This window comes from Vombatus ursinus, unplaced genomic scaffold (genome assembly GCF_900497805.2).
Source record: "Vombatus ursinus unplaced genomic scaffold, bare-nosed wombat genome assembly UNPS02014847.1, whole genome shotgun sequence".
Taxonomy (NCBI): Eukaryota; Metazoa; Chordata; class Mammalia; order Diprotodontia; family Vombatidae; genus Vombatus; species Vombatus ursinus.
This window is the reverse complement of record NW_020954625.1, coordinates 231,650-259,110: the sequence shown is the minus strand read 5'-3', so window position 1 is coordinate 259,110 and position 27,461 is coordinate 231,650. Positions and strand designations below refer to the sequence as shown.

The 27,461-nt window shown below is 40.9% G+C and overlaps 1 protein-coding gene and 1 non-coding gene across 4 annotated transcripts in view; both read left to right on the top strand.

The window, feature by feature from the left end:
- Positions 1-1,994: 1,994 nt before the first annotated feature.
- TRNAK-CUU lies at positions 1,995-2,067 on the top strand. Its single transcript has one exon. It is a non-coding gene; the product is annotated as a tRNA-Lys (tRNA).
- A 13,437-nt stretch (positions 2,068-15,504) lies between these two features.
- Positions 15,505-27,461, top strand: part of MORF4L1 (mortality factor 4 like 1) — a 41,686-nt gene continuing 29,729 nt past the window's right edge. For 2 of the 3 annotated variants that reach the window (XM_027840594.1, XM_027840592.1), the window contains exons 1-3: positions 15,505-15,606; positions 21,287-21,333; positions 26,447-26,514. In XM_027840594.1, coding sequence (XP_027696395.1) covers positions 15,567-15,606; positions 21,287-21,333; positions 26,447-26,514 — 155 coding nt within the window. In that variant the 5' untranslated portion in view covers positions 15,505-15,566. The remainder of the gene's footprint in view (positions 15,607-21,286; positions 21,334-26,446; positions 26,515-27,461) is intronic. The other variant, XM_027840595.1, reaches the window with a different exon arrangement.

The window sequence follows — 27,461 nt, the reverse complement described above, 5'->3', positions numbered from 1 at the left end:
CCAAACACATTTATGAAACCTTTTTCTCGGAATAATTCCTCAGCTCTTCAGGAACTCTGAGCCCACTGATTAGTTGGGAGGCCCTATTAAAGGATATGTTAATTTAACTAAAATAAAGCCGGCGAAAATAAAGTGCCGAGAAACTTGAGTTTCTGTTTCTGCTGGTGCTGTTAACTGGCTGTTTGCTCTTCATCTTGAAAGAGCTCATGAGCATGAGAACCTGGGGTCAAGCCCCAGCTCTGTCAACTTCCTACTTCTGTGACCTTAGGTAAGTCATTAGCCCATTTAGCCTCAGTTTCCTCACCTCTAAAATGAGAGGTTAGAGTCAACGACCAACAGAGTCTCTTCCAAATCTCAAATTCTTGGTTTCACTGCTTTCTTTCAAAGGTCCACAAAGCAGGCATACTATTTCTTCATCCTAAACCTGACTCAGGAGCCTTAGGTTAACTTCTGCTTGGGTTTAATTTTTCTGCAAGTCTTATTGTACCTTAACAGATGATCACATCCTCATCAAGCCAACACGCATTTATTAAGTGCCTGTTATATGCCAGGCACTGTGCTAAGCCCTGAGCAGACAAGGAAAGGCGAAAGACAGCTCCAGCTCTCAAAGAGCTCATTGTCTAATGGGAGGATGAACACGCAAACGGCCATGGACTAAGAAGAAAGATATAGGAGACATTGGACATAATCTCTGAAGGAAGGCGCTAAAATTAAGGGGATCGGGAAAAATTTCTTGCAGAGTGAGATTTTAGTTCGAAGGAAGCAGGCACATGGCAGGAGCTTAACTGTTGACATGTATATTAGATATATTCTGAAGATATGCCAAGTAGCATCAAAGGGAAGGCAGTGGCATGAGAGTGAACTGAGAAAGGTTTCTTGCATAAGGTGGAATCTGAGCTGAGTCTTGAAGCATGCCACGAGGCAGAGACAAGGAGGGAGCATTCTAGGTAGGAGGGGACAGTTAGCGCAAAGGTGGGAGATCGGAGAGTCCCTGTGTGAGCTGTAGACGGGAGGATGGTCACTGGATTGCAGAGTGCGCGGTAGGGATGGAGGAAGTAGGGCTCTAGAGAGCGAGGGGATCTCAAGTCACAGGTCCAGGGTTTAAATTCTCTCTGGGACATTACCGGCGTGGCCTTGTGTGAGTCACTCAGTTTCTTCATCTGGAAAATTAGGGGTTTGGGCTAGATTGTCCTCTGATGTCTCTTCTAGCTCTGATCTAGCGAGCAATCAATCAGCAATTTATTAAGTGAAATGTGCCAGGCACTATTCTAGGCGCTAGGAACGTTAAGACAAAACGAAGTGGACCCTGCCCTCTAGGTGTTCACATTCTTAGGGAAGAAAACATGGAAACTGATAATTATATACAAAATATACCTAAAGATCATGGTCCTGCAGTATAAAGTCACAGAAACTCTGTGCCTCATTTTCCTTATCTGTAAAATAAGCCAACTGGACTAAATGTCGACCACGATCTCTTCTATATTAAACTCCGAAGGTTTCCTGAAATCACTCTCCCCCAGCCCCCCACCCCCCGCGCTCCCAGAGGAGGGGGATCACAAAAACATAGATTGTCTTATTCTCCCGCATTTTCATTACTTGCCTCAGTAGCTACAATCTCGGGTTTGGGCTCTGTAAGCAACATATTTTCCTGGCGATCTTCAAGCCAAGGCAAAGAAGTAACTAGTAGATGTACTAGCAAGGCAGTTGCAGGACTGAAATGGGGGAAGGAGTACTCACCACCAGGGGGCGGTGATGTTCTTGTGAAACATAGGATTAGCGATTCAGAGTTGGTTGGGGAGGGGGGCGGGTCTTAGAAAGTACCCACGTAGAATCAAAAGTTCAGCCCAAACTCCATAGAAACAGCGAAAAAACTTTCCCCTAGCAAAAAGTGCCCAGTGAAGCATCCCACTCAAACAGCAATTCATCACGCTCCTTAAAAGGAAGCGCTGCATCTAATCTATGAAGGGACAGGGAAAAGCCCAAAGCCCTGACCTGCCCGGCTAGCTCAGTCGGTAGAGCATGGGACTCTTAATCCCAGGGTCGTGGGTTCGAGCCCCACGTTGGGCGGTATGTAGTTTTTCTCAAACCACATTTTAGCCACGGATTCTCAAAAGATGAAAAACAACTCCAGGTCAGTTTCGCGGCTTATCAACGTATCTGCCAGGAAACAATCGAACCAAAAAGTTACAGTGCATCCAGGGCGTAAGTTGGGAAAGAGGCGGGAAATACTCAGGCGCGCTGCGTCACTACTTTCACCCAGGGGTCCGGCGGGACCTCTGTCTGGCTGCTTAGCTGATTGTTCCCCAGAAGAGGCTTTGAAGGGCAGAGTGAACGGATGGAGAGAAAACTCTTGGATATCTAGAACATCGAAGTACTTGGAAAGACAGCAGAGGGTCACCCACCCCTCCTCCCAGACCAGGGTTTCTAATCAACTATCCCCCAGGCTTCTCACACCCAGCTCCCCGCCAGGCAGTTTTCCATCCAGTGACATTGGCCTCTTGGGTGTCTCACGAACAAGACCCTCCATCTCTGGGCTCCAAGCGGCGGTCCCCCATGCCTGGAACGCTCTCCCTCCTCCGCTCTGACTATTCACCTCCCTGGCTTCCTTTAAGTCCCAACTAAGATCCCACCTTCTACAGGAAGCCTTTCTCAACCCCTCTTGCTCTGTTAATTATTTCCTATTTATTCCGTATATAGCTTGCTTTTTATCTATTTGTTGGCATGTTGTCTCATCCGTTAGATTGTAAGCTCCTTGAGCGCAGGGACTGTTCTTTTGCCTTTTTCTTTATCCCCAGCGCTTAGCACAGTGTCTGGCACACAGTAGGTACTTAATAAATATTTATTTATTAATTAACTGATTAATATAGACGGTTGCAGATAACTCTTTGGAGAACTCACTGATCTGCCACCTCCCGAACTGAGAAGCTCTTTTAATTCAAACTCCCGGCCCCACCCCCGCTTTGCTTTTCTGCTCATCCTTAAGGGGGGGCTTGGCAAGCATCCCCAGGGCTGCGCCGTAGACTTTTAGCTAAAAGGGACTCAGCCGAAGGTAAAACCAGTTTGAAGTTGCTAGAGTGAACTTCATCTTCCAATTACCATCGCCAGCCCCCTCCCTTTTTTCCTTTTCCTCCTCTGGTTACTGTGTCCTTACAAAGCCAGACAGACCTTTATCTTCTCCCTCCCTTAAGTTCCAAATGCATACTGAGAACCAAACCCTTTTTCCTCGGCATCCGTCTTCGCCCGACAATACACTTCAAACCATTTCCCAAGGCAGGACTTAGCTCTCATCTTGCCAGCCCCAAATGCTAGAGCCCTGACCTGTATTTGTAAGTGCTTTCCGGCAGTCCTCAGATATTTCTCCTGATGAATTTCTCTCGAAACCAATACTTCAGTTACAATGGAAACCATTTCAGGTTCCTGGGCCTCGACAGATTGTGCTGCAATTTCTTAACCAAAACTGTCAAATTTCAACAGCTTGACCTGAGCCCTTAGAAATAATGAAGAACCCCAGCCATCTTGCTATCATAGAAGAGGAGCGATTCTCGGTGTGGAGTAAATACTTTCCCAAGAAAAGCTAAATTAGGTTTCACAAAAAGGAAGGTGGAAATTGACAAGAAATGCGTCCAGAAAGTAACAAAGAACAAACACCCCCCTTTAATGGAAAACAAACAGCTCTGGCCAAGTTGTCAATTTGTTTTTGATTCCCTGTCTTCCTCCTGGATTGGTGGGGAGTGTGGGTTTAGGAGGGGATAGAGAGCCGGACATAGAATAAGAAAAAACTGGGTTCATTGGAATCCAGCCATAGACCCATACTAGCTATGTGACCTTGGGAGAAAGTTGCTGATCTGCTTTGGTAGAGGGAGTTTCCCCAGGAGGAGGTCCCTACAAGAGCGAAATTACAGGTCTGGCCTTCCTTCCTATCCTTCCCCAACATCCCAAATAGCAGTGACCTCATAGGGTTGTTGCTAGAATTGACTGTGGAAATCATTTTGGAAACCCTAAATTGCAACACGAATGCCAGTTACCATTTTCTGAGGTGTAAGGGTTTTTGTCTGTAGTCTCCTTCCTCTCACAACCCCTAAATCAAAAAGCAGAAAGAAAAGACCTGATTCTGGAGTCTTTGCCTATAAACACAAATCTTAGCTTCACTTACAATACACTGTTTTGGAAATAACTCCTGGACTATGAGCTCCTTGAGGGCAGGAGCCTTAGCTGATTTCTTCTTATAGTTCTGCACTCTCTCCAGGTCCTAACCACATTGAATGCAGCTGGTACTTCATAAATGATTAAAAAACAAATAAAGAATGAATGAGTCATCTAAAAGGCCTAATTTACCCATTTGTTTCAGGCTTTATTAAAAACAGAATTAAAATAAACCAATATGCAAATGCAAAAACATATAAAGTAAAATAATAATAATATTTCCCTTGCCCCTCTGATTTTGTTTTTTGTTTTTTTCTAAACGGATGATTTCATCAGTGTGGGGAAACTCCTTCCACTGACCCTGTTGTTTATAATTCATAGTCTCAGAGAACTGCCTCAGAGAAAGGCCACTGACAAGTGGGTACTTGCCCAGGGTCACTTAATTGTGTCAGAGATAACACTTGAAATGAGGTCATGCCTGATGTCAAAGTTGGCCTTCTCTTATGCCATGCTGCCTTCCTGGGAAGATCATTTTTCTGCTACAAACTGACAGAGGAACACCTTGGTATGCAATAGCTGAACTTCCTGTCCCTAACTAGGAACAAGAGAGTCAGTAACATCTGACCCTTTGGAGCCTGTGGCAGAATCCAAACTTGCATTATTTCATAAATAGTCACAATTTATAATGCATCTTCCTATGTCAGCTCTAGTTTCTCCACTAAGTTGTAAATTTAAGAGGGAGGAAATATCCAGATTATAAATTCAAAGGAAATGGACCTTGAAAAAAGAGGCCTGGGTTTGAGTCCCAGCTCCATCCAGTACTGAACCTGGACCTACATATGCCTTTCATCATCTTTCTGAATTACAATTTCTTCACCTATAAAACGGGGTAATAATATTTTGACTACCTGCCTCACAAGGTTGTTCAGGGTGCTTTGTAAACCGTGAAATGCTGCATAGAGAGAACTATAATTACCCTGAAATGAATCTGTAGTCTTATCAATTTGTACAGCTCCACTGAGTTCTAGCAATAATTATTATTTATGCAATCTTGTACTGTTAGTGGCTGATTAGGTGGGGGTGGGGAGGACAGGAAAGATCACTGAGGTTTTAAGTTTCAGGTGCCTGGGAAAATGATGATACCCTGGCAGAGATAGGGAAATTGGGAGGGACATGTGGATGGATATGGGCCTGTAAATGATTAGTTCATGGGATCATTGATTTAAAGCCAGAAGGTCCCAGAGAGGCTGTCTAATCTAACTCATTCATTTTATAGATAGAAAACCAAGTCCAGAAGTTAGGCAGGAAACATTTACTAAGCACCTATTATGTGCCAACCAGCTTCAGTGATTCGGCCAAGGACATATGAGGGGCTTAATGACAGAAGCAAGATTTGAAGTCAGTGCCATTTCCTCTTTGGCACGTTGGATTTGGGATGGTGGCCTCCAAGGGGAAATGCCAAGCAGGCAGTTGGGCTTGTAGGGCTAAAGCCTAAATGAGAGGACAAAAGAAGAGACAGAGATTTAAATTGTAAGCAGAGAGGGGAAATCATGAGAACAATTGTGCTCAGTGATGGGGGGAGGAGATTGGAGAAGTAGGATAAGGAGGATTTTTTTTTTTTAATCTATAGTTCCTTGTGGATGGCCTCTGAAATCCCTTCCAGCTCTGAGATTCTGGCCTGTGACAGCAACATCTTACAATTGTGTAGCGCCACAGAACAGACATAGACAGATGCCGGAAGAGCAGATGGAGGGACTGGCCAATTAAACAGGCTCATAGAAATAGTTCTTAGTTAAACACCAGAGGCAGATGGCAATTTGCTTCTGCACTTCAAGGATCCATGATTTTCATCAGAATTCTTGTCTCCACCCACACAGATTGCTACTGTTCCTAATAGGTGTTTTCTCTGAGTTGCCATGGCTGATAAAATCTCACCTGTTCTCCAAACCTCAGACTATGATCTTGGAATTTAAGCACTCTTTATTATCTTTGAAAAACCTGCAAGAGCTCACATTTTGCTGACAGCCTTCCAGAGTCCAGGATCATTGCCATATTCTAGATAGGTGTTAGAATAGGACTTTAGTCCTAAGGATTTAAGGTTTTTACATTACAACTATTTTAAAGCTTTATGACTTTGGACAAATCATGTTTGGGTCTCAATTTCTGTACCTTTAAAATGGACTAAATAGTCTCTTAGTTCTATATCCCATGATACTATATATTTTTGTCTTTACAGATGCTTTACCCCTAAATTAGAGCCCTTAAACCTGCCTCACTCCGTTTAATTAAAATTAATTCAGCTCAGGAAAAAAACAACGTGTTCTACCCTCTACCAGGGATGAGGAATCTTTGGCCTTGAGTCCATATGTCCTCAAGTGTGACCCTTTGACTGAATCCAAACTTCATTCAGCCAAAGGGCCACACTTGAGGACCTAGAGAGCTACATGTGGCCTTGGGGCCCCAGGTTCCCCACTCCTGAACTCTGACTTAGGAGCATATTCTCTCTTTTCTGTGCCTCCAGTTAGATGGTTATCTTGCTATTCATTTTTAACTAAATTAATTTTCTCTTCAATTAACAAAAATCAATTTTTTCTCCTTTCCTGTTCTCCTCTTTCCATTGGAGAAAGAAAAAAGAAAAACAAACTGGTAATAAGTGCACATAATTCAAGCAAAACAAATTCACTGATTTAATCATTTCAGATGGTCATTTTTATTCAAGGCTAACAGAACTAGGGTGTTGAGTGATCTGGAAACCATGATACATGAAGAATAGGAACCAGGGATATTTGATGTGGGGAAGATGAAATTTAGTGGTGGCATGATTTCTGTCTTCAAGTATTTGAAAGGCTATTATGAGTGAGAGAGAGATGGATACAGTTTATTCTATATGGCCACAGACAGCAAAACCTAGACCAGGGGTGGTGTTTTATAATAGGATTATAATAATCTTTTAATAATAAACCCCTTAATAAAAGGATTTGTTCTGTGAAATTTGGATTCAGTCAAAGGGCCGCCCTTGAGGATCTAGAGGGTCATATGTGACCTCAAGGCCACAGTTTCCCTGACCTAGACTATATATCTCTTGTATGTACTTAGAAATTTACATGTTATCTCCTCTATTAGAATGTACTCTCCTTGAGGACAAGGAATGAGTTTTTACCTTGCTTTGTATCCTCAGTGTTTAGCAAAGTATCTAGTATACAGTAAGTAGTTAATAAATGCTTGTTCACTGACTGACTGGATAAAGTTAAAAAGAGGTAGAATATGAAAAACTTTTCTAACAATGAGAATGATTTCTAAACAGAACTGAGGGCCTTGAGAAATAATAAGCTTCTCATTCTTAGCAGTGTTCAAACAGAATCTCTGTTTGAGAGGCTCTTAGCAGGATCCCTGCATGGGCAAGAAAATTAGGTAGATGTCTTTTGTAGAGAAAAAAATGGGGAGCCAATATACTTGGCTTTCAGATTGTGAGACATTTTTTATTCAGTTCTTGTATTTGGTATCCTCTTAATAAACGTGTTAAATGAATGAACTCCTCTCTTAATGCCTGCCTACTTGTTGGTGTCGTTTGCCCTTCCTTTTTGAAGACGACCAGTGACATCACAGGTGATGGCCTGACTTGAGTGAATTGGATTTAAGTGAGGCAGAGCTATACAAAGTTGCGAGCTTGACTCTCTCTTTCTAAATCATTGAAGTGACAAAACAAAAGTCAGGATGATTGGCAATGGCCTGGGAAGCGGCGGATGACCTTGGCCTCTCTGCTATCTGACTAAGCTCTAAGGGTTCCATAGCACCTGCTTTAGGCCCCACCCTGGCCATTGGAAGAAATTGTTCTCATCTACCCATTCCTCCAGGGCAAGTCTTCCCATGCTTGACCCATTCCCCTCACTCACAGACAGGTTTGAGACCTTTCAGTTCTCTCAACTTAGTTTAGCCTATCTCCCAGATGGTTTTACCAGGGTGTGGCCACTGAGCATGGAGCTTCTTGGAGCCACAGATGACAGTTGGGTGTCAGGTGGACACCGAAGGTGAATAACAGCTCTAAAACGGCCTGGCAAGCCCTCACACCTGAGGTGCTAGTCCTCCTGAACACCCCATAGACCCCTCCATTGTCTACTTTGTCTTACCTGGAATAATACCCCAGGCTCCCCTCTGCTGGGTCCTTCCTATCTCTGATTCTTTCTTTGTTGAGGGAAGAAGGCTAGGATTAAAAAGTTCCTGAAGGCCAACGGAATGAGGTATCCTCTCTCTTCAATCCAATCTCTATGCAAGACTAATATTCCTAAATTCTTAATGTTAAGGCACGTTATGGTCAAAATAAGGTAAACTGAGGCACAAAATTCCAAGAACTATCCATTTATTAGTAAAGCATAGATTCGCCAATAAATAGGACCTCACATTCCCCTGCAAAGAAATCATAAACTAAACATTTTAAAAGTACCACAGAAGGCAGAACTCTGACACTTTTAAAATTAAGCATGAAAAAATGTCTGGTTTGTGTAGAGGGTGAACAATACAATACAATTTTATATATAAAGTCTTGAACCCAATTTTTAGAACTTATTATTAGAACATGCTCAAGGCCCCTATATCCCATTAGAATTTTACATCTGACATATATAATTGTTTGGTCTTGTTGCTTTCTCAACATTTTCCATTCTATCTAATTCCTTGCCTAGGAGGAGGAGACACTTTAGGGATCTAATCCTAAACATGAAAACAGAGCTAATGGCACTCTTGTAAGTAGCTGACTTTCATCCTTAGGTTCATTAACCACACAAATGGACTTCTTAAAAGATGCTTATTTAGCTTCAATTCTAACTGATGGCAAAAGACTTGGGATGGGATGTGTAAATATATTAAGGACTTAATCTCAGATTGTATACAGAGAGCAGTGAATATCTCAAACAAGCTATCTATATGCAAATGGCCAGCACTTTAGGTAGGACATGCCCTACACATAGATGTTAATCCCAAATTAAATAATAAACCTAAGTAAAATTGGATTTCCCTCTGAGAAAACACAAGACAGTTAATAAGTTACTTTCCTCTATGATAACTGATTGCATGTAAATTCTTTTTCTTATAACTAAACAGAAGATGCTTCTGATTTTATCCTTAGCAATTAATAAATTAATATCTTTGTCCCATAAACTTCTTCACTTATTCTCATCTCATTCTGAGATATTTCAAGGACCTTGCATCCCATTATAGCAGTGCAGAGGTGATGGAGTATTGCAACAACAAGATTCTTTATTTAAAAAAACATCACAGATTAGAGAGATTTGTTATGAAAGGAAGAAGCAGGGATGTGGTTACAACAGCATCAAAACTGGTCCTCAAAGCCTAAGCCTAAGGGCACAGAATGATGCAACATAGGTAGAATAGGATCTCAGTTCTGTTTGATTTCAGTTAAGAGTTGTATTTGCTATTTGGAATAGCCAATTATACTGAAGTTCCACCCTATCCACACAGTATCATAGCCAGACTCAGGATTAATCAGGTGGGAAGCATTCCTGCTGGGAAAGGAATCATCACAATGAGGAAACTGAGTCAAGAGGCTCCTACCTTAGCCCACTCCAAGGTCATCCCCTCAACCTTTTCCAGGCACAGACATCCACCTGCAATAGTTCGCAGATTGGACTCCCTTTGATCAGCTAGTGGCATTTCTTTCAAATGGTGTATTACTATCTTCTCGACAATTATACTTGAATTCAAAACTCAAAACAATATCAGGTTACAGTCCCATGACACTTCACCTCAACTAACAAAGTTTCACAAATCATAGCTTAGGGATGAATATAATTATTATTACTCTCATGTTTTTGCAATAAGTTAGTTAACAATAAAAATTCTTCCCTTTAAAAATATACTCCATTAAATACTTGATTGGTCTTAACATTATGACAAGAGCCACTAATAACCTAATTAATAATTTCACAGTATCCAAATCAAAAGGAGTTAAAAAAATTAAAAGGAGTTAAAATTCTCCAATGACACAATTTCATTATCCTTCTAACAGTATTTCTTGTATAGTGGTTTTCCAGAATTTACAATACTAGAAAATTTAGAAACAGTCACAATATCATGAATTTAAAACATGAAACAAGACTTATTACATCAGATGACATGAATTCAGTTGAATGCATTTCCAAATTATCTTACATAGAAAATTATTAATTTATCATGTTTAGCAGTGTATACTAATCAAGTCTAAAACCCAGTACAGAGTTATCTACCATGGAGCAATTGCATTCAATTAAAGAAATAACAATAATCAACATTTATATAGTGCTTACCATATGCCTGATCTTATATCAAGCATTTCACCATCATGTGATTTTTGTAAAAATCCTGGGAAGTAGGTACTATATTTATCCCCTTTACAAATTAGTAAACTGAGGTAAACAGAGACAAAGTTACTTGCCTAAAATCACACAATCAACAAATTTACAGAGATTGGATTTTTTAACTCATATTTTCCTTGATTCATGTTCTTTCAGCGTCTTGCCTTAATACTAAACTGCATTATAATTTAGTTTCAGGACAAAACTTTACCATATCAAGTCTGAATTTACAATCACAAAATCAAAATTTCAATTTTCCTAAGGAACAGATAGATATTTCCAGTATTTCACATTACAGGACTCACTACTCCCAGTTAGTCTACTGCTAATGATTTAAGATGGCAGTCTTGTATTTTCATCCCCCTCTTTAGGATCCATGAGGATTTTATATTCCTCACATAAAAACTAAAATGTACTCTTCCCATGGTCCTTCAAGAACAGAAATTTGGTAAATTATCTTCAAATAATTCCATGTTGAAAAAATGTTACTAAAGAATAACCACACTGGGGCAGGTAGGTGGCCCAGTGGATAGAGCTCCAGCTTTAGAGTCAGGAGGACCTGAGTTCAAATCAGGCCTCAGACACTTGACACTTAATAGCTGTGTGACCCTGGGCAAGTCAATTAACAGTGATTGCCTCACCAAAAAACACAACAACAAAAAAGAATAACTACATGGTGTTTCTCATATCCTTCTTATCAGGTGTCACCTTTTGGTGACTTATTTCTAATTTACCCAAACAATTAAGTTCTGTTATATTATTCACAAAAGTATTTTTCCAAATTAAATTTCACTTACATTCAAGTTGCTCCCTTAAATAAGATTCTCTTTTCATGAGCAAAAAACAAGACAGTTCTTAAAGTTGAAATTGTAAACTTCCTTTGAAATTAGCCCAAACTGACTTCCCTTTCTTTAAGCTGCAGTGGTATAACCCCTCTGGGGATCAGGGTGGAGATATTGGTTCAGACTTTCCTTTCCTTTGTTCTTTCTCTCATATACAGTTATGGTGATGCTTCTCAGTTTGCCTATACCCTTCTCATGCCACCTAGGGAAGAAAACTAAATATACCATTTTAAACTGCAAGCTTGTCTTTTGAAAATTCATTGATATTTTCAAACTAGCTTCTTTCTAATCAGCAAAATGACCTTCCTGTCTTAGCTGTAAAACAATAAAGCTGTCATTCTCCAGGGGAAGAGTGATAAAAGGTCTATGTAATGTTCACAATTACATTCTTAATTTACTTAAAACAAATTCTAAAGAATGTTAACCCCAAACTCACTAGACTAGTTTGGCATTTATTAAAAAAATTCAAACCGCAATTTGAAAATTCACAGTAGAAAACTTACATTTCAGTCACAAATTCAGTTTCTAATTAGTTTATGATATCATAACATTATACGATCTGAGGGAAATTATTTCCTTTTCTTCTTATCTGTTTTTCTCTCTGCACTCCCAAAACTTGGTCAGAACTTAACGCTTTTTTGAAGACTTAGAGAACGGTTCAGAAAAGTTCACGTTCTTTTTTCTGAAGAAAAAGTTATTTTACAAGACACAAAGAGAAACAGAGAAGCATTTGCCATGGGGTTTTTCCTTCTTAACTCTATGCACACAGTGACAATAAACATCAGTGACAAAGTTTCTTTTAAAAAAATAGTGTGCACAGGTGAAAAGTCTCTTTTCAGGCCAAACATGGGACCTTTCCAGATTCTGATTTATCTTAGACTAATTTGGGTAAGGGTGTCCCTGGGTGTTGACTAGAGAGACTTTCCTTATCATTCAAATTAATCTTTCTGACTTCTATTTTTAGGTAGCCACCTTTTGACTGGGAAGAATCCACTACTGGTTTATCAATCATTTGCCATTTTGGTTATGTGATTACCAGCTGTGCCACTTGCCAATAGATCGCATGTTACTTGTGATGCGATGCTGCCCCAACCCCTTTTGAATGGGTTCACTTTTCCTACTTGCCAATTATAGCAAAACGCCCATAACCTCCCCTTCCTGCTGAGGGCAGTGAGTGGCCTGGGACTTACTTTATGACTGCCCTAAATGGGCACCACTGACGTGAACCTTTGGATCATTCCTTGGCTTGAACCAGGAGTTTCCCCTAAAGAAAATTTCTCCCTGGGGCCTGTACTTCAGGGGGATTTTCTGAGTTTCCTACTGTCAATTATCACCAAACAGTCATACTTAGGACACAGATAGGACACCAAGACAAACAAAGCTACAGCTTTCCCAACAGTGTGAGAGCTTACCTTGGCTTGGAAAGGCTGGGACTGGGTGGGGAGTCAGGTCTTTGGAGCAATCCTGGGCAGAGAAATTCCCCTGGTGAAAATATTACCTGAGGGCTCTTGGGAGGGTGGGGAAAGGGGGCTATGAGGTTACTCCAAGTACTAGCCTCCCATACCCAATCCTTTTGTGGTTACCAGTTGTTATGGTCAAAATAAGGTAAACTGAGGTACAAAGTTCCAAGCAAGATCAATTTATCAGTAAATATGAATCTACCAATAATTAGAATCTCAGTTTTCCCTCCAAAGCTAAGATCTTGGGGTGGGGAATGGTCACCTTTTTTTCATAGTTTTTAGGGAAGTGCAGAACAAAGAACAGGACTTTGTAGGGGGGGAACAAGTTATGATTGGTTAGAAATTGGGAAAAAGGATCTAGAAACAACCCCCTTCTTCCTTGCATTGCCTAAAAAATGTTCATTGTTTGAGTCCACCTACAGGGTTAAAGATGGTGGACCAGACTTCTTTGGATAACAAACCAGACATAACTCAACAGTAACATTCCTTGACACGAAACATATAACAGTGATTAACAAGAGAATTGGATTTCTAAACTTTACTCATTAAAGAACAGTTGAATTTCTAAACCACGTTCAGAGACAAAGAATCAATCTGATTACTTCAGGCTGCTGGTAGCACAGTAGATAGAGCACTGGACAGGGAATCAAGAAGAGCTGAGTTCAAATCCAGATTCAGATCTTTATTAGGTGTCTGACTCTGGGCAAGTCACTTAACATCAGATTACCTCAGTTTTCTCAACTGTAAAATGAGGACAATGATTTCATCCTCCTTTCTGTGATCATCAAATGAGATATTTGTAAAAAGTACTTAACACAGTGCCTGGCACGTAATAGGTGCTTAATAAATGTTTATTTCTTTATGGTACTCCACTATTTAAAAAACTTTGTTTGGCTCCTCCTTTCCTATGCAATATACACTTCGGATTCTGATGTCATGGGTGTCTTTATGCTGGCTTTACTTTCTAATCTTATTTCACTTGACTCTCTTTTAGTTGCTCCAAGTCTCGGACAAACTGGACTAATCTCTGTCCCCTCATCTTTTCCTGCCCTTCTCTTTGCTCCAGTCATTCTCTACTCTTGAAATCAATATCATAGGGGAGATGCAGCTTGGGGATTTTTTAGTTGTAAAACGGCAGTCTTACAAAATTATTGTAAGCAAAGTGCTTGAGCAATGGGAGATAACTTCTCTATGGGAAGATCTTCCCTTCTTTTCTTGGTACTTCATTTAGTCCAACAGCCCTTCACTTTTTTTTTTTTTCAGATGAGGAAACTGAGGTTAGGTAAAGAACTTGCTCAAGATTGCCCAGATAGGAAGTAGACCTGGGACTCCAACCTTGAGCCTTAGACTCCAAATCTAGAGTTCTTTCTAAAGCTCATGAAGCCTTCAATAATCTCCTCGGTCAAGCTTCCTGGCCTTTAATGAGATTTTACCTCCTTTATACCTCTTATCCTAAAATAAATGCTGGTTCAACTCAATTTCATCATAGTTACTGGTGTCGTTCCTCTTCATTTAATCTTAAACTCACACCCCTATACTCCCAGCTTTCAGTACAGAATCCTGTGCACAGCTTGGTATAATGGATATACACCCAAGATGGGGCTGGGTTATGTTCTCCCTTCTCAGGTTTCTCTCGGCTTTATCTTGGACTGCATCTTCTGTATGAAGCCTTTCCTGTTCCCTTTTCTCTCTGAGACTACCTTACATCTACTCTGACTATAAATTGAATATTCATGTCAAGTCAAGTCACCTGGCATTAATTACGCATCTACTATGTATCAAGCACCTTACTAAGCACTCGGGATACAAAGAAAGGCCTGCACTCCTCTCCTAGTCATAAGTTTTTATAAACTAAAACCCTAGTCACCATTATTTATGAGCTATCTCCGTCATTTGACTGTGAGGTCCTTGAGGGCAGGGACTTTTTTTTGTTATTTTTTTTTTTTTTGTATTCCCAGCACAGCACCTGGCACATAGTAAGCGATTAATAAATGCTTACTGATTTTGAGGTTATCTTTAATTTATCCTGGATATATCCTGCTTATAAAAAGATAGCTGTTTGTGTTCTCTCCCCCATTAGGTTGAGAGTTCCTTGAGAGCTTGTAATTTCCCCAGCATTTAGCACAGCGCCTATTAAACAGTCGGCGATTAATAAATGTGGTTTGATTCGGAGATGATCTCCAGTCTACCCTCTCTATTGCTCATCTGTTAGGGAATTATCTCCTTTGGCTAATACGGAAAGAGGTTTTGCGCGACTTCGCGTGGATAATGGGTAAATTTGCCTTCTCAATGGATGGGGGAGGGGAGGGAGGGAATTGGAACTCAAAGTAAAACAAAAAGAACAGCGAGTAATCTCTCCCTTTAGAGCTCCTCGAGAGCAGGGACGCCTTTCTGCCCCGTCTGTGGCAAATAACAGGGGCTTGCTAAATGCTCTCCGCCTTTCCTTAACAGAGTGACGTAGCGGGAGAAAAAAAAGCAAGCCAACTCCCGTCCCAGAATGCCTCGCGGCGGCGCGGGAGCGGGCCGGCGCGTGCGCCGAAGCGTGCGCGTGCGCGCTCAGTCACTGCAGTCCTTGGCCAGGGGCGCGCGCGCGGCTCTTGGTGCCGCGCGGCCTGCGGGCGTCGGGCGCATTGGGCTGGGGGCGGCGCCGGGTGTGACGCGCGGCTGGGCGTGGTGCGGGGCGGTGGCTGCGGCAACGGGGACGGGGACGACGACGACGACTACGGAGGGAGGAGGCGGAGAAGCTGGAGGCGGAGGCGGAGAGTCGTTCATAAATGGCGCCCAAGCAGGACCCGAAGCCCAAATTCCAGGAGGGTGAGTGCAGGCCGCGGGCCCCGAGAGGGCGGGCGAGGCCTGCGCGGGGCGGGGGGAAGGCCCGAGGAGGCCCCGGCTGCACCCCCGCTGCTCCCCCAGGTCGCCGCGGAGGGTCTGAGGCGGGGGTCGAGGGGACTTCGTGTCCTTTTTGCGGAAGGGAAAGCCGAGGCCTGGCCGGGGGGGGGGGGCCTAGAAGCGGGGGCCCGGGGGCCGCGAACGGGGGGAGGAAAGGGGTGCACCTTTGTTGTGCTGTCGGACGGGGAGCTCCCCGAGGGCGGGACCTGCCTTTTGTCCTCCTTTTATCCCCGGCGCTCCGCGGGTGTGATCGTGGTTGTTCGTGCTTGTTGATCGGCTCTCTGACGGAAATTAGCATTTCCTTCAGTTGTTTGAAAGCGTGATTCTGGCCTGGGTCCGAAGGCTCGAGGACCCCGGATCTGGGGCAGCCAGAGAGGGGAAACTGAGGCCCAAAGAGGGGGAGCGACGAGCTCCACGTCCCGTGTCCCGCCGAGCTATTGTGGTGGACGCAGAATGGTGATTTTTAGGGTTCGGAGGGGCCCTCAGGGGTTGCCCAGGCCGGCCCCCACATTTGACAGATGAGGAAACTGAGGTCCAGAAATGGAACGTGATTTTCCCAAGGCCTCCCAGGTAGGTGAAGGGAGGGTCTCTGACCCGGTAGCGGCACCAGGCCAGCGTGCCCCTTCCCCTTCCCTGCCCTCTCTTGGTCCTGGGCACCTTCCAGGTAGGGAAAAGGTGCGAGGAAGAGGGCGGAACCGGGGAGGGTCTGCAAGAGAGGAGGAGAAGGGTGGAGGAATGGAGCCTGGCGGAGACGGGAAACCCTGAACAGTCGGGGGTGGGGGTCGGCCAAGGCCGAGGCACCCCGATGCCTTGAGCAGGTCCCGAGAGGTCAGCCCGGGCCTCAGCAGGCTTCCCCTCCGGGTCGGGGGAGGGAGCAGCGCCGCTGAAAGGCGCTCGGGCCGCTGGTGCTGCTTTGTAACATGGCTGCCCGAGACACACCTTGAGCCTGATGGCGGACGAGGGCTTGTTAGGGCTGATGCAGCATTTTTAAAACCAGGCTTTTGCGTTGGCTTCAAGGTGCCGGGGGGGAAGGAGAAAGAGACAGAGGGAGACTTTCATCTTACCTCCCGTTAAAAGTTTTGCTTCGCTTTGTTTGAGATCACAATGTTGAATTTTCAACACAGTACTTTTTACTGGAAAACCTTGGAAATGTGTTTGTTGTCTAAAATGTGAACTGTCAAATTCAGCTCATAATTTTACCCTTTTGTTGTATACCTCTTCTTGAAAATTTATTAGACTATTACATATATGTCATCTTTTATGTTACCATCCATGACATATATTATTTACTGCGGTGTAGTACTTGATCCTAGACAACCTTGCTTCCATAGCAGAATTATTTTTTATATGTCTTAGGGAACTTTTCCTTTCTCAGCAAACCTTTGGGAATGTACTAGCATTCAGCTCCGGTGCTTTGATGTGTGGGCAGGCAGTAAAAGAAGGGTAATGGAGGTCTTTGTTGTGGAGAAGCTTTTAAGCTAGTTGGGAAAAGGAGACTAACGCTTAACTTGCATGGTATGTGCAGCATGTATGATACCAGAAGTGTATTATTATGATGTTGGAGTAAGGCTAGGGGTGGTTAGGGAAGGAAGGTTCGGTGGAGGATGAGGAAATGACTATAGGCATTAAGTGGGTTAAGTAACAGCTGACATTGACATATTCTTTAAAGTTACCCTTGCCATTTTCTTCCTTACAGCCACTCTGTATGAGTTAGATGAGGGATGGGGAGTGGACTTAGAATTTAATTGGTACTGGGATCAAAGGGATAAGGAAGGAAGCTCCCACTACCATTTCTAGGTCCCTGTTGTCTCTGCAACTTCTGTTTTTAGGGTGTTGCCTAGAACACTGAGAGGTTAAGTGACTTTCTCAGAGCAACCAGCTAGTATGTATTAGAGGCAGGACTTCACCAAAGTCTAGGTCTTCCTGTCTCCAAGGCCGGCTCTGTCTGCTACGCTGTGCGGTTTTGTGACAGAGATCCTTTCACTATTGTATTACGTTCATTAGAACTGAAGCGTCTTGAAAGATTCATTGTTTCATTCTTTGTATTTGTATCTTTAGTTCACAGTGATTAGTATGTCTGTTCTTTTAGACTACAGGCCTAGAGGGTGGCCTTGCTGGCAGAAGGCCTGGGTTCTTGTCCAGGCTACCTGTGTGTTCATAGATAAAGTCACCCCCTGGCAACTTGTTAAGTTATAAAGGACTCACTGATCATTGGTATACCCTTACACATCAGGGAGAGGGGAAGTGACTAGCCGATGGCCACACAGCTAATAAATGAAGGATTCAGTATTCAGACTCTTCACTGCTTCAGACTGCTTCTGCTTTGTGTGATGACAATACTCGCCTGTTTAGAGTGTAGGTGGTGGGAGGTGTGGGCAGTGTGTTGAGTGCGTCTTAGTGTAATACTGGATTTACATATTAAGGATTTTGGATTCAACTCAACATGTCTTTTTCTTCTTAAAATTTATCTAGTTTTAGTTTTCAGTGTTCACTTTTATAAGATTTTTGAGTTCTCAATTTTCCTCCTTCCCTCCCCTTTCCCTTCCCTTAGATGGCATGCAATCTGATATAGGCTATACATGTGCAATCATATTAAACATATTTCCACATAAGTCATGTTATGAAAGAAGAACCAGAACAAAAGGGAAAAACCATGAGAAAGAAAAAAACAAAAAAGAGAAAATAGTATGCTTCGATCTGCTTTGAGACTCCATAGTTCTTTCTCTGGGTGTGGATAGCATTTTCCATCATGAGTCTTTTGGAATTGACTTAGGTCATTGTATTTCTGAGAAGAGCTAAGTTGATCAAAATTGGTCATTGCACAATGTTGCTGTTACTGTGTACAATGTTCTGGTTCTGCTCATTTCATTCAGCATCGGTTCATGCAAGTCTTTCCAGTCAACTCAGCATTTTTGAGTTGAATTGTAGGATGTAGGTAGGTATTTGAATTGAATGCATATTAAATTGAATTAAATATTTTGAATTGAATTGTAGGATTTATGTACTATCATTACATCAGTATTTGAACAGGTATCAGGACCGGGCTGCAGAAGCTTTTGAAAGCCAGGCAGAATAGTTTAGATTTGTCATGTGTAATCACAAGCTCCTGTCATAAATGAATCTCAGGGCAAATTTTTTTGAGAAAGTATGATTAATTAGTTTACAATGAGATAATTTAAAAGAATATCTTGAGGGGAAAGTAGGATCTTTTAATATTAAGATGGAATTTGTCATCTTAAGCCATAACAGTGCATGGATAATACATGACTAACAAAAATCAATTTGGTGAATCTGGGGAGTTCTAATTTTTCATAATTCTTCAAAGTAAAATAAAAAGAGTTTGTATCTTCCCTAGAACTAGTAGTAATATAAAAGATCATCATATTATTTTATCTCAAAGTGCCTTTCATTTTAAAAAATGTTAGGATCCTGCCTTTGGTACCAAGCACATCATACTGACTTAGGAAGTACATGAAACAAAGGGCAAGCACATGGTATTCAAAATGGAAGAAAATTTTCTAAGTACAATATAAAGCCATCAAATTATATGCTAGAAAGAGAATTTCATACATCATTTATTCCAGCGATGCTCAGATAGTGCAAAAGATAAAATGTAAGTGAGGGCGACATTCTGAGTATAAGGATAGTGAGGAAGGTTTAGCAGAACAGTCTCACCTGAGACAGGATTTGCTGACCCCTAATGAATATAAGGGTGGGGTTTCAATCCTTCATCGACCACTTAGAATCTGTGTGATCTTTCACAAATTGGTTGACTTCTCCAAGTCCTAGTTTCTTCTTTTGCAAAATTAGAGGACTAGGTGAGTTAACCCTCATGTTTTCTTCTCACACTGAATCTATGAATCTGGCTTCTACTTTGTGGAAATTCAGTGTTCTTGGACTTAACAAATGGTTTTTGCTAGATGGTCTCCAATACTTTGTGCTTCATTGCAGTGAAGAAGATTGCAAAGTTGAACAATACCTTATATGTAGTTAGTGCCGTAAGGGCAGCTTGGTGGTGAGGTGGACAGAGTGCTAGGCCTTGGAGTCAGGAAGACGAGTTCAAATTCAACCTCGGACACTTAATAGCTGTGTGACCTTGGACAAATCACTTCACCCTGTTTGCCTCAGTTTCCTCATCTGTAAAATGAGCTGGAGAAGGAAGTGGCAAACCACTCCATTTCCTTTGCCAAGAAAACCCTAAAAGAGGTCACAGAGAGTTAGACGTGACTAAAATGACTGAACAACAACAGTGCTGCAATGAAACCATTCCTATGCTACTGTGTATTTAAATGAACATTTTGCTTTAAAACATGGATTCTTCACCTTTTTTGAGTCATGGATCCTTTTGGCAGTCTGTTGAAGATTGTGGACCCCTTCTCAGAGTAATGTTTTTTGAATGTATAAAATGAAATACATAGGATTAGAAAGAAAACCAAGGTTTAGTGAGGGGAAAAAAAGGTGTAATTTTTTTTTTCCATCCAAGTTCATGGACCACCTGAAATCTATTCGTACACTTTGGAGCTGGGCTTCTTGAATCCCAGTTTAAGAATCTCTGTTCTAAAAGGTCTGGTTAGTGACATATGTATGTGTTAAGACTAATAAGTAGTTTTTTTTTTTGTGATGTCTCAGTACTTTATTTTTAAAGTACCTCTATTTTTACACAAGGGACAATGGTCCAATTTGTGTATGCTCATTTAACTATCGTTCCTTTGTACAAGGGGTGATTGGCTTTTGACATCCCCTTTTAAAAGCAGAGGCTACCAGAAAAATTGGTGAAAACTGTTGCATTTTAATCCACTTTTTGATTCGGGAACAGATCGCCTATTTGAATCACTAGAACTCTTTTTAACCTGTAATAACTTTGGAGCCTGGTGGACTGGGCTTATTGGTGTTCTTTTTGATTTCATTGAAGACTATGTTGACCCAGATTGATGAGCCTAATTGGACTAAATAACTTAGAAGTAACAGAACTATTCTTACCTCTAAGCCTGAACTACCTTCAGGGATTCTTCTCTCTTTTTTTGATCTGCCAGGAAATTTAGGGAAAAGAACACAGGCACAGACAGGGTTGGAAATTTAGGATTCACCTCTAATTTCCAACTGATTTTAGGCTTGCAGGTTTCATCTAGTCATTTCTATAACTTTAGCTTTTAAAATTGTGTCATGTGGATTCATGTGGAATGGGGTAGTCTCAAAATGCACAGCATGCTAAAATGGCATTCTAAGTTGAAGGGCCCTTAGAAGAAAGATGTTGAAGTTTCAATATATAGGTTATATTGCTTCACATTCAGGTAAAGGTCATGGGAAAGACATAGTTTCTGCTCATGTAACAAACTAACAATTTCAGGTATATAGATTGTACCTTCTTTTTTTTGTGTATTTCATCGACTGCTGTGTTTGTCTCAGGTTCATGTAACAGAAACCTGCTCATTTGTATATATGTTTGAAATTTGACTTGAAATGTTGACGTTCCCGTTAGCTCCACTTAGCTTTATGATTTTACCGGTGGTATAGTATAAGGCATGGGTAATTATTTTATTTCATTGTTGCTTATCTTGAACCTATACAATTGTGGATTAATTGAATAATTTGAAATATTTTACAGGTGAACGTGTGTTGTGTTTTCATGGACCACTCCTTTATGAAGCAAAGGTAGGAAACCTCTTTTTCTTTTACCAGGTTCTTGAGAGCTACTTTTGATTAGTTTTTCTTAGATACCGTTTTTCTTCGGCATTCTCTCTTTATCTCTTGCTTTGGTGGGATACTTGCTTTTTTATCCTTTTTTTTTTCTGTTTCCATACATCCGCTGAACTTCTTTCCTTGCAGTACTCGTTAAAAATTGTCCCTGCCAGGCTGCTCAGGGAGGAACTGCAGGAGTTGTAAGGAAGAGGCAGCAAGGAGTTGTTTTTTAATATGTGGAAAAAACACATGAACTGTCTATTGAGAGAAAACTGCCATCTTCTGTGCTTTATTTTTAAGTTATTAGTCTGGGTTTAGGTATTAGCTGTGTGAAGTCATATTATTATGCAAACAGATGCTGGATAAGTATTTCATTATACCAGGTTAAATGTTAAGACTGAAATTGAAAAATTAGTTAAAGCATTCGGTTTCATGTGTGTAGAATTACCCATTTTGTGAACTATCTTTGTCTTAAGTTCCAATTTCAGATTTGTTTTTCCTCTATCTTGCAAATGACACTTTATGCTCAGTGGAAACAAACTAATTTTACTAGTAAATTTGAGTGAATCTCATCTGTTTATTCCCTTCAACAGTGCAGATTGCAAGCCATTCATGACTTTTCATCCTGTGTGAATTTTGTTCACGTGCTTCCATATAGCTTCTCTGGAGGACCTACCAAAGAGGAAAGTGGACCTGATTTGAAGTCTTCCCTTGATAATTTAATATCTCATGGAAAACGCTGCTGCCCTTGGACTGTCCATATAGTATAACTTATTCTTGAAACATGACTGAACTGCCCTTCCGAGTCACATATGTCCTTGATAATATCTTTTGAACCACTTCTCATTTGCAGATCGTTATCAGTGGTATTATAGCCCAGTTATACCCACCAGGTTCTTTCTTCATTGCCTTTTGGGTCACCTGCAGTTATGATTCTTCTGGGATTGTACTATTCTGTTATTTATACCTGAGTAACATTGCCAGAAGAATATTAGTGTGGCTAGGTTGGTCTTTTGTACATTAGTGTAGTTGGGGCTCATTGGAGGTGCTTTGCATTTTCCTGAATGCAATCGATCTATATCCTTTTCTCCTGTTCACCTCTGGGTTCTGGATTGTTGCCCATCTGCAGTGCCTGTTCACAATATATGTATCTATTTAGTTAACTTGATGACTGCTAACACTATGTCATCATGTGGGCAATGAGTATTTTGCATCCCTTTGGCTTTTCCTGTGTAGATTGCTTCAGCCAGTCTCGTTTGAACGGCTCTGGATTTCATGAGGTCCTCTTAGTGGGCCATGTAGCACAGGGTCATCAACAGACTGAGAGCTCACCACCCATAAGGCCACATTCCATGATAGTTTTTGATACTGCTAATGAACATATTGCTTCCTATTTTATATATATGCTCTGGATTTTTTAACAGAAGTCTATGAATATACACTTTCAAAGAATCTAAATGTGATATTGCATTTGTGGTGGAGACCTTATTGGTGGGAGGCTTTTAAGACCTTTTTGCATTGTCAGGTTGGTCACATGCAGATAGGGAGAGAGAGCCTCGTGTCTTCCCAACCAATGGCTGTATGATGTGCCGCACTCATCTGCAAAAGTTTCTTATGTTTTCATCAAGGGTATCCTTGATATGTGTATAGGCCGTTCTTATAAAGATTATATAGATGAGCAAAGGCGGGGGTTGCTTATGTCTTCCTGCTTTTTTTTTGTGTAATAATGTTAACCATTCTTTGGGATCCTCCCCTGTTTCCTTTTATCATTCTTTTCTAGCTAATTTGAAGTTATTTTGTCTCCTTCAAGTATTTCTTCTGTATTTGGTCTGGTCTTTAAAATTTCATTTTTTAGGCTCTAGCTTCTCCTTCCTGTAGCATCTTTAGGTCTTGGAATCTAAATGTGCTATTTCTGCCGTCATTTATAGTAATAAGTGCCCCACTTCACCATGTTTATTGCCCCAGTGCTTCCCATTCCCAGTGTGTCTGAGACCATCTGGTTCAGTTGGACATCATGCTAAGCTTTCTGCACCCTCACTTTCCTTTCCATTGCCTTTTGCCGTGCAGTGGGGTGAATTTTAGCAAATCCTTGGTGATCTTTCCTAGTGTTTTTGCAGATGAGCTTATTTTCTAAGGTGATGGTGTCCTTGGTTATCGTCTTTAAGCTTTATTGTTTACCAATGTAAACCGTGGATTATGTGCCTGCGATATATAAGGCACCGTGCTAGGTCCTAAAGAGACACATACCTTTTTCTCAATGAGTTTATACTAGGAAGGGGGAAGATTATGTTCATAAATAACTGATGAAAGGGAGAGTGCTAAATTGAGGAAAGCAGAGAAAGGGAGGGTGAGAGGAAGAGAGAGAGAGAGAACATGAGAGAGAGAGAGAGAATGAATGAGACAGCACAGCTTATTAGTTTTCTTTTTGGTCAGGAGTCCAGAGAAGACTGCATGGAGGTGGGTACACCTGAGTTGTAGGGGATTTCCGAAGGCAGAGATGAGGGGTACGGGGGAGGGCAGAGAGGAAGGAGCCCATTCTAGGTACGGGGAGTGGTGCAGAATGAAGGCAGGAGAATAGAGAGGCTTGGATCAGGACAGGGTCAAAGTGAGCGTGTCTGGCTTGGTTGGAAGGTTGCATCTATGAAGTATTAATTCAGTAAGGTAAGTCTGAGATAATGGGAAAGAATAGCACAATGATGCTGAAGAACAGATGGGGCTAAAGGAGGGGGCCAGAGGGAGGAGAGAGGAAGGTGAGTGTCTAGTTAGGAGGAGCGTTTCAGAGTTAGGATCTTGAAGGTGTACCACATGCCAGCAGGGGTGAGGTCTTTTTTTTTTTTTTTTTTTTTTTAAAGCAGTTGGGATTCAATGACTTGCCCAGGGTCACACAGCTAGTACGTGTCAAGTGTTTGGTCTGAGGCCGGATTTGAACTCAGGTCCCCCTGACTCCAGGGCCGGTGCGCTATCCTCTGCGCCACCTCGCTGCCCCAGTGGCGAGCCTTCCTCACTGACAGTGAGTGGGAATGGAGAGGCGGTGGAGCCCCGTTCAGGGAAGTATGAGACTAGGCGGTTACAAGGCCTTGGCAGAGTAAGGAAAGTTCAGAAGCTCACACTGAAGTATCTACAGTCTTTTTGTACAGAAAGGGAACAACACTAGGAAGGAGAGGGATGAACTCTATTTCTCCTCTTTTCCAGCACCACCCCCTCTAAAAAAGTGGAGCAGAAAGGAATGTTGGGTTTTATGCTACGGATTCCCTTGATTAGTGCAGATCTTCAGGCTGCCTTGGTTGTTAACAAGTGTGTTATGGTTTTGCATTTTAAAGACGTGTGAGTTGGCTACAGATACTATGTACCATGTTAATTAGTTTGTGACTATGTGCATAAAAATAACTTCCTCTCTATGTTCTGTGAGTTGTCTCAAATAGAATGGCGTCAGTAATGAGCCTGATTTTCAGAAGTTTCCCATGAAAACATCCACGCTCGCTGCTAGTTGTACCTGATACAAGTATATACGTGTGTGCACCCTTAGAATTCTGAAGTTGTTTCATTCAAAATATCAGAAGCTTCAGGTATTCTAAGTTGTGTTTTTTGTATATGTTGTGGATATAAATATGGATCTTAATGAGATCGATAAGGATAAGTACATGTGAGGCCTGTTGATTCCTTTAATGTTATTTTGTCAGTTTAATAGTAAATTGTCAAATTTTTAACTATGGCAGCAAAAACCCAGAATTTTTAACTACAGTACTTGAATTGAAATGTCTTGTAATGATTATTTGAACAGCTGGACCTGTCTTTGTTTGAAGAACTCCTTCACCTGAATGTGACTGAAACATTGTCAAATAGAAGCATCTCGAGATGAGAACTCGTTTCTCCAATAGGACCACCAAGATTAAAGATGTATTTTTAGAAATCCCCACAGTTAGTGAAATTGTAAATAAAAGTTGCCACCAGTTTTTGCAAATCTCGTAATTTGATTGCTGCCTATAGTCAGCTAGAAATAACCGGTAGCCTTTTTAAAAACAATTTAATTTAAAACATTTTAAGCTAGGGACTAGTCCAAGGTGTCTCCAAAGTCTTAGTGAAGTTTTAAACTTTTGAAGCTTCAATAGCTTAAAACTTAAGACTTTGAGAACACTCTGTATATCAGTTTGAGTTAGTAGCATATATTTCTGGCAAAGATATCTTAAACAATGTAAACTGCAGATGAACCTTCTCAGTAGGGCCATGGATAGTGAAAGTCCCTCCCCTCCTCCAAGTGCACCAATAAAAGCAGGGGGAAAAACTTAAACTGTATCTGGCTAGTAATTTTGTAAATTTATAGATTTGAAGGTTTGTAATCTTTACTAAAAAGACATTTACTCATTCGATATTAAATGTTTTGAAAATGTTTACGTATGCCTCTTTTCTTGGTTCTAAGGGGAAAGAAATGTCAGTATAAATTTTGTGTGTTGATGTCTCTGCTGCCCTTTCCCCTCTGTGTTTCCCTCTGACCACTTAGTTTTTATTGGCTCTTTATGTAAATGAACCATTCCTGGTTTCCAGACACCTGAATTTGTTCCCTAAGAGCACAATGGTATGGTAATTTTAATTCTTAAAATATTGTTGGTATTCTTGACCGCTATTAACTCTTGATGTTCCTGCAGTGATAACTTCTTTTGGATGTATAACTAGTTATTTAAAAGCCAGCCTTTTTTGGATAGGTCTTTTTCCTAGTAATTCTAATTTTGTTTGCTACTTCTGTTTTGACAGAATGTTTTCTTTTAAATTAAATGTTTATATCATTTAAAAGCGAGTGTGGTCTTTTAAGAAGTCAGCATATGACTTTTTTTTCAGTTAATTCTAAAATAATTTTGACTTTTTCTTTATTACGTTATTTTAAGTAAAACTGATTTCTCACTACTCTACTTAAATTTGACTAGATTTTGTTGTCAACCATCCTTTAAAATCTTTAGGCTGACTAAATTAGCTTAAAAGACTTCACTCTTAATTAGCAGTCTTTCTTTTAAAGACTCTGAAGGCTTTTAAATAATTTAGAGGCTTCTAAAAAGTGATATATCTGAGTCAATTGTTTTCTTATTTGTTTCAGTGTGTAAAGGTTGCCATAAAGGACAAGCAAGTGAAATACTTTATACATTACAGTGGTTGGAATAAAAAGTGAGTATTGGAGCTCTGCACAACAGTTTTTTCCCCTCCCCTTTAAACCAGAGTAAAGTCACAAAAGAGTTTGGGTCATGAACTGGCACAAGCTTGAGTTTCTAGAAACTTGATGTTTTTACAAGTGATTTTAAGTTCCAGTAATGTGATGAAAGAAATTAAGAGAAAGCAAATAAGGTCCTTTTAGCCATTTCATTTATTTAGAATATACATAATTCTTTGGAGCATGAATTAAATGTTCACTAAACTAAGAACCTAGATTCTTGATTGGCAACAGTTTATTTATTAAGAAAGAATTGCTTGATTTGAGAATAGGTGTTTGTCTGTCTGTGTCTAGAGTAATTTGATGGTATGATTTAGTAACAGTGATCGCAGCCTGTTCTGTTCTATGTCAGATTTTAGTATTATCAGAGGTACATTGTATGTGAATAGGATGAATATGAAAGTTGGGCTCATAACAAGATAACTTTCTTAGCCTTGTGCAGAAGGCTTCTCAGTTGACTTGGAAACATAAGCTCCAGTTTCAGCTTTTTGGCATGTTAGTATACAGCTACTGCACAGTGAAATCAGAACTGTCAGTGGCTCCAGAAGAGCATTTCTATTTTATGCCAGGAATATGCTATAAGTTGCCTTTTTCAGACAACTGAAAGTCCTGTGCCACATTGGAATAGCAACCCTGTATTGATGAGGCAGCTAAAATGGAAAATCCAGCTTTTAATTCAGCCTTGCATCTATCTCTGTGTAGGCCTAGTTTTTGCTGACTAGTGTAGACATACGCTGTCTTCAGAGACAATTTGTCTATATGTCATTCATTTCCTGTACTTTGAAACCTTAATGCAAGTCTTTTTTTTTTTTTTTTTAAGCCAACAGATGTGTATTGTTATGAAGAGGTGATTGTTTCTCATGTGGGGGTGACCAAAACATTAAAAAAGGATTAAATAAGCCCA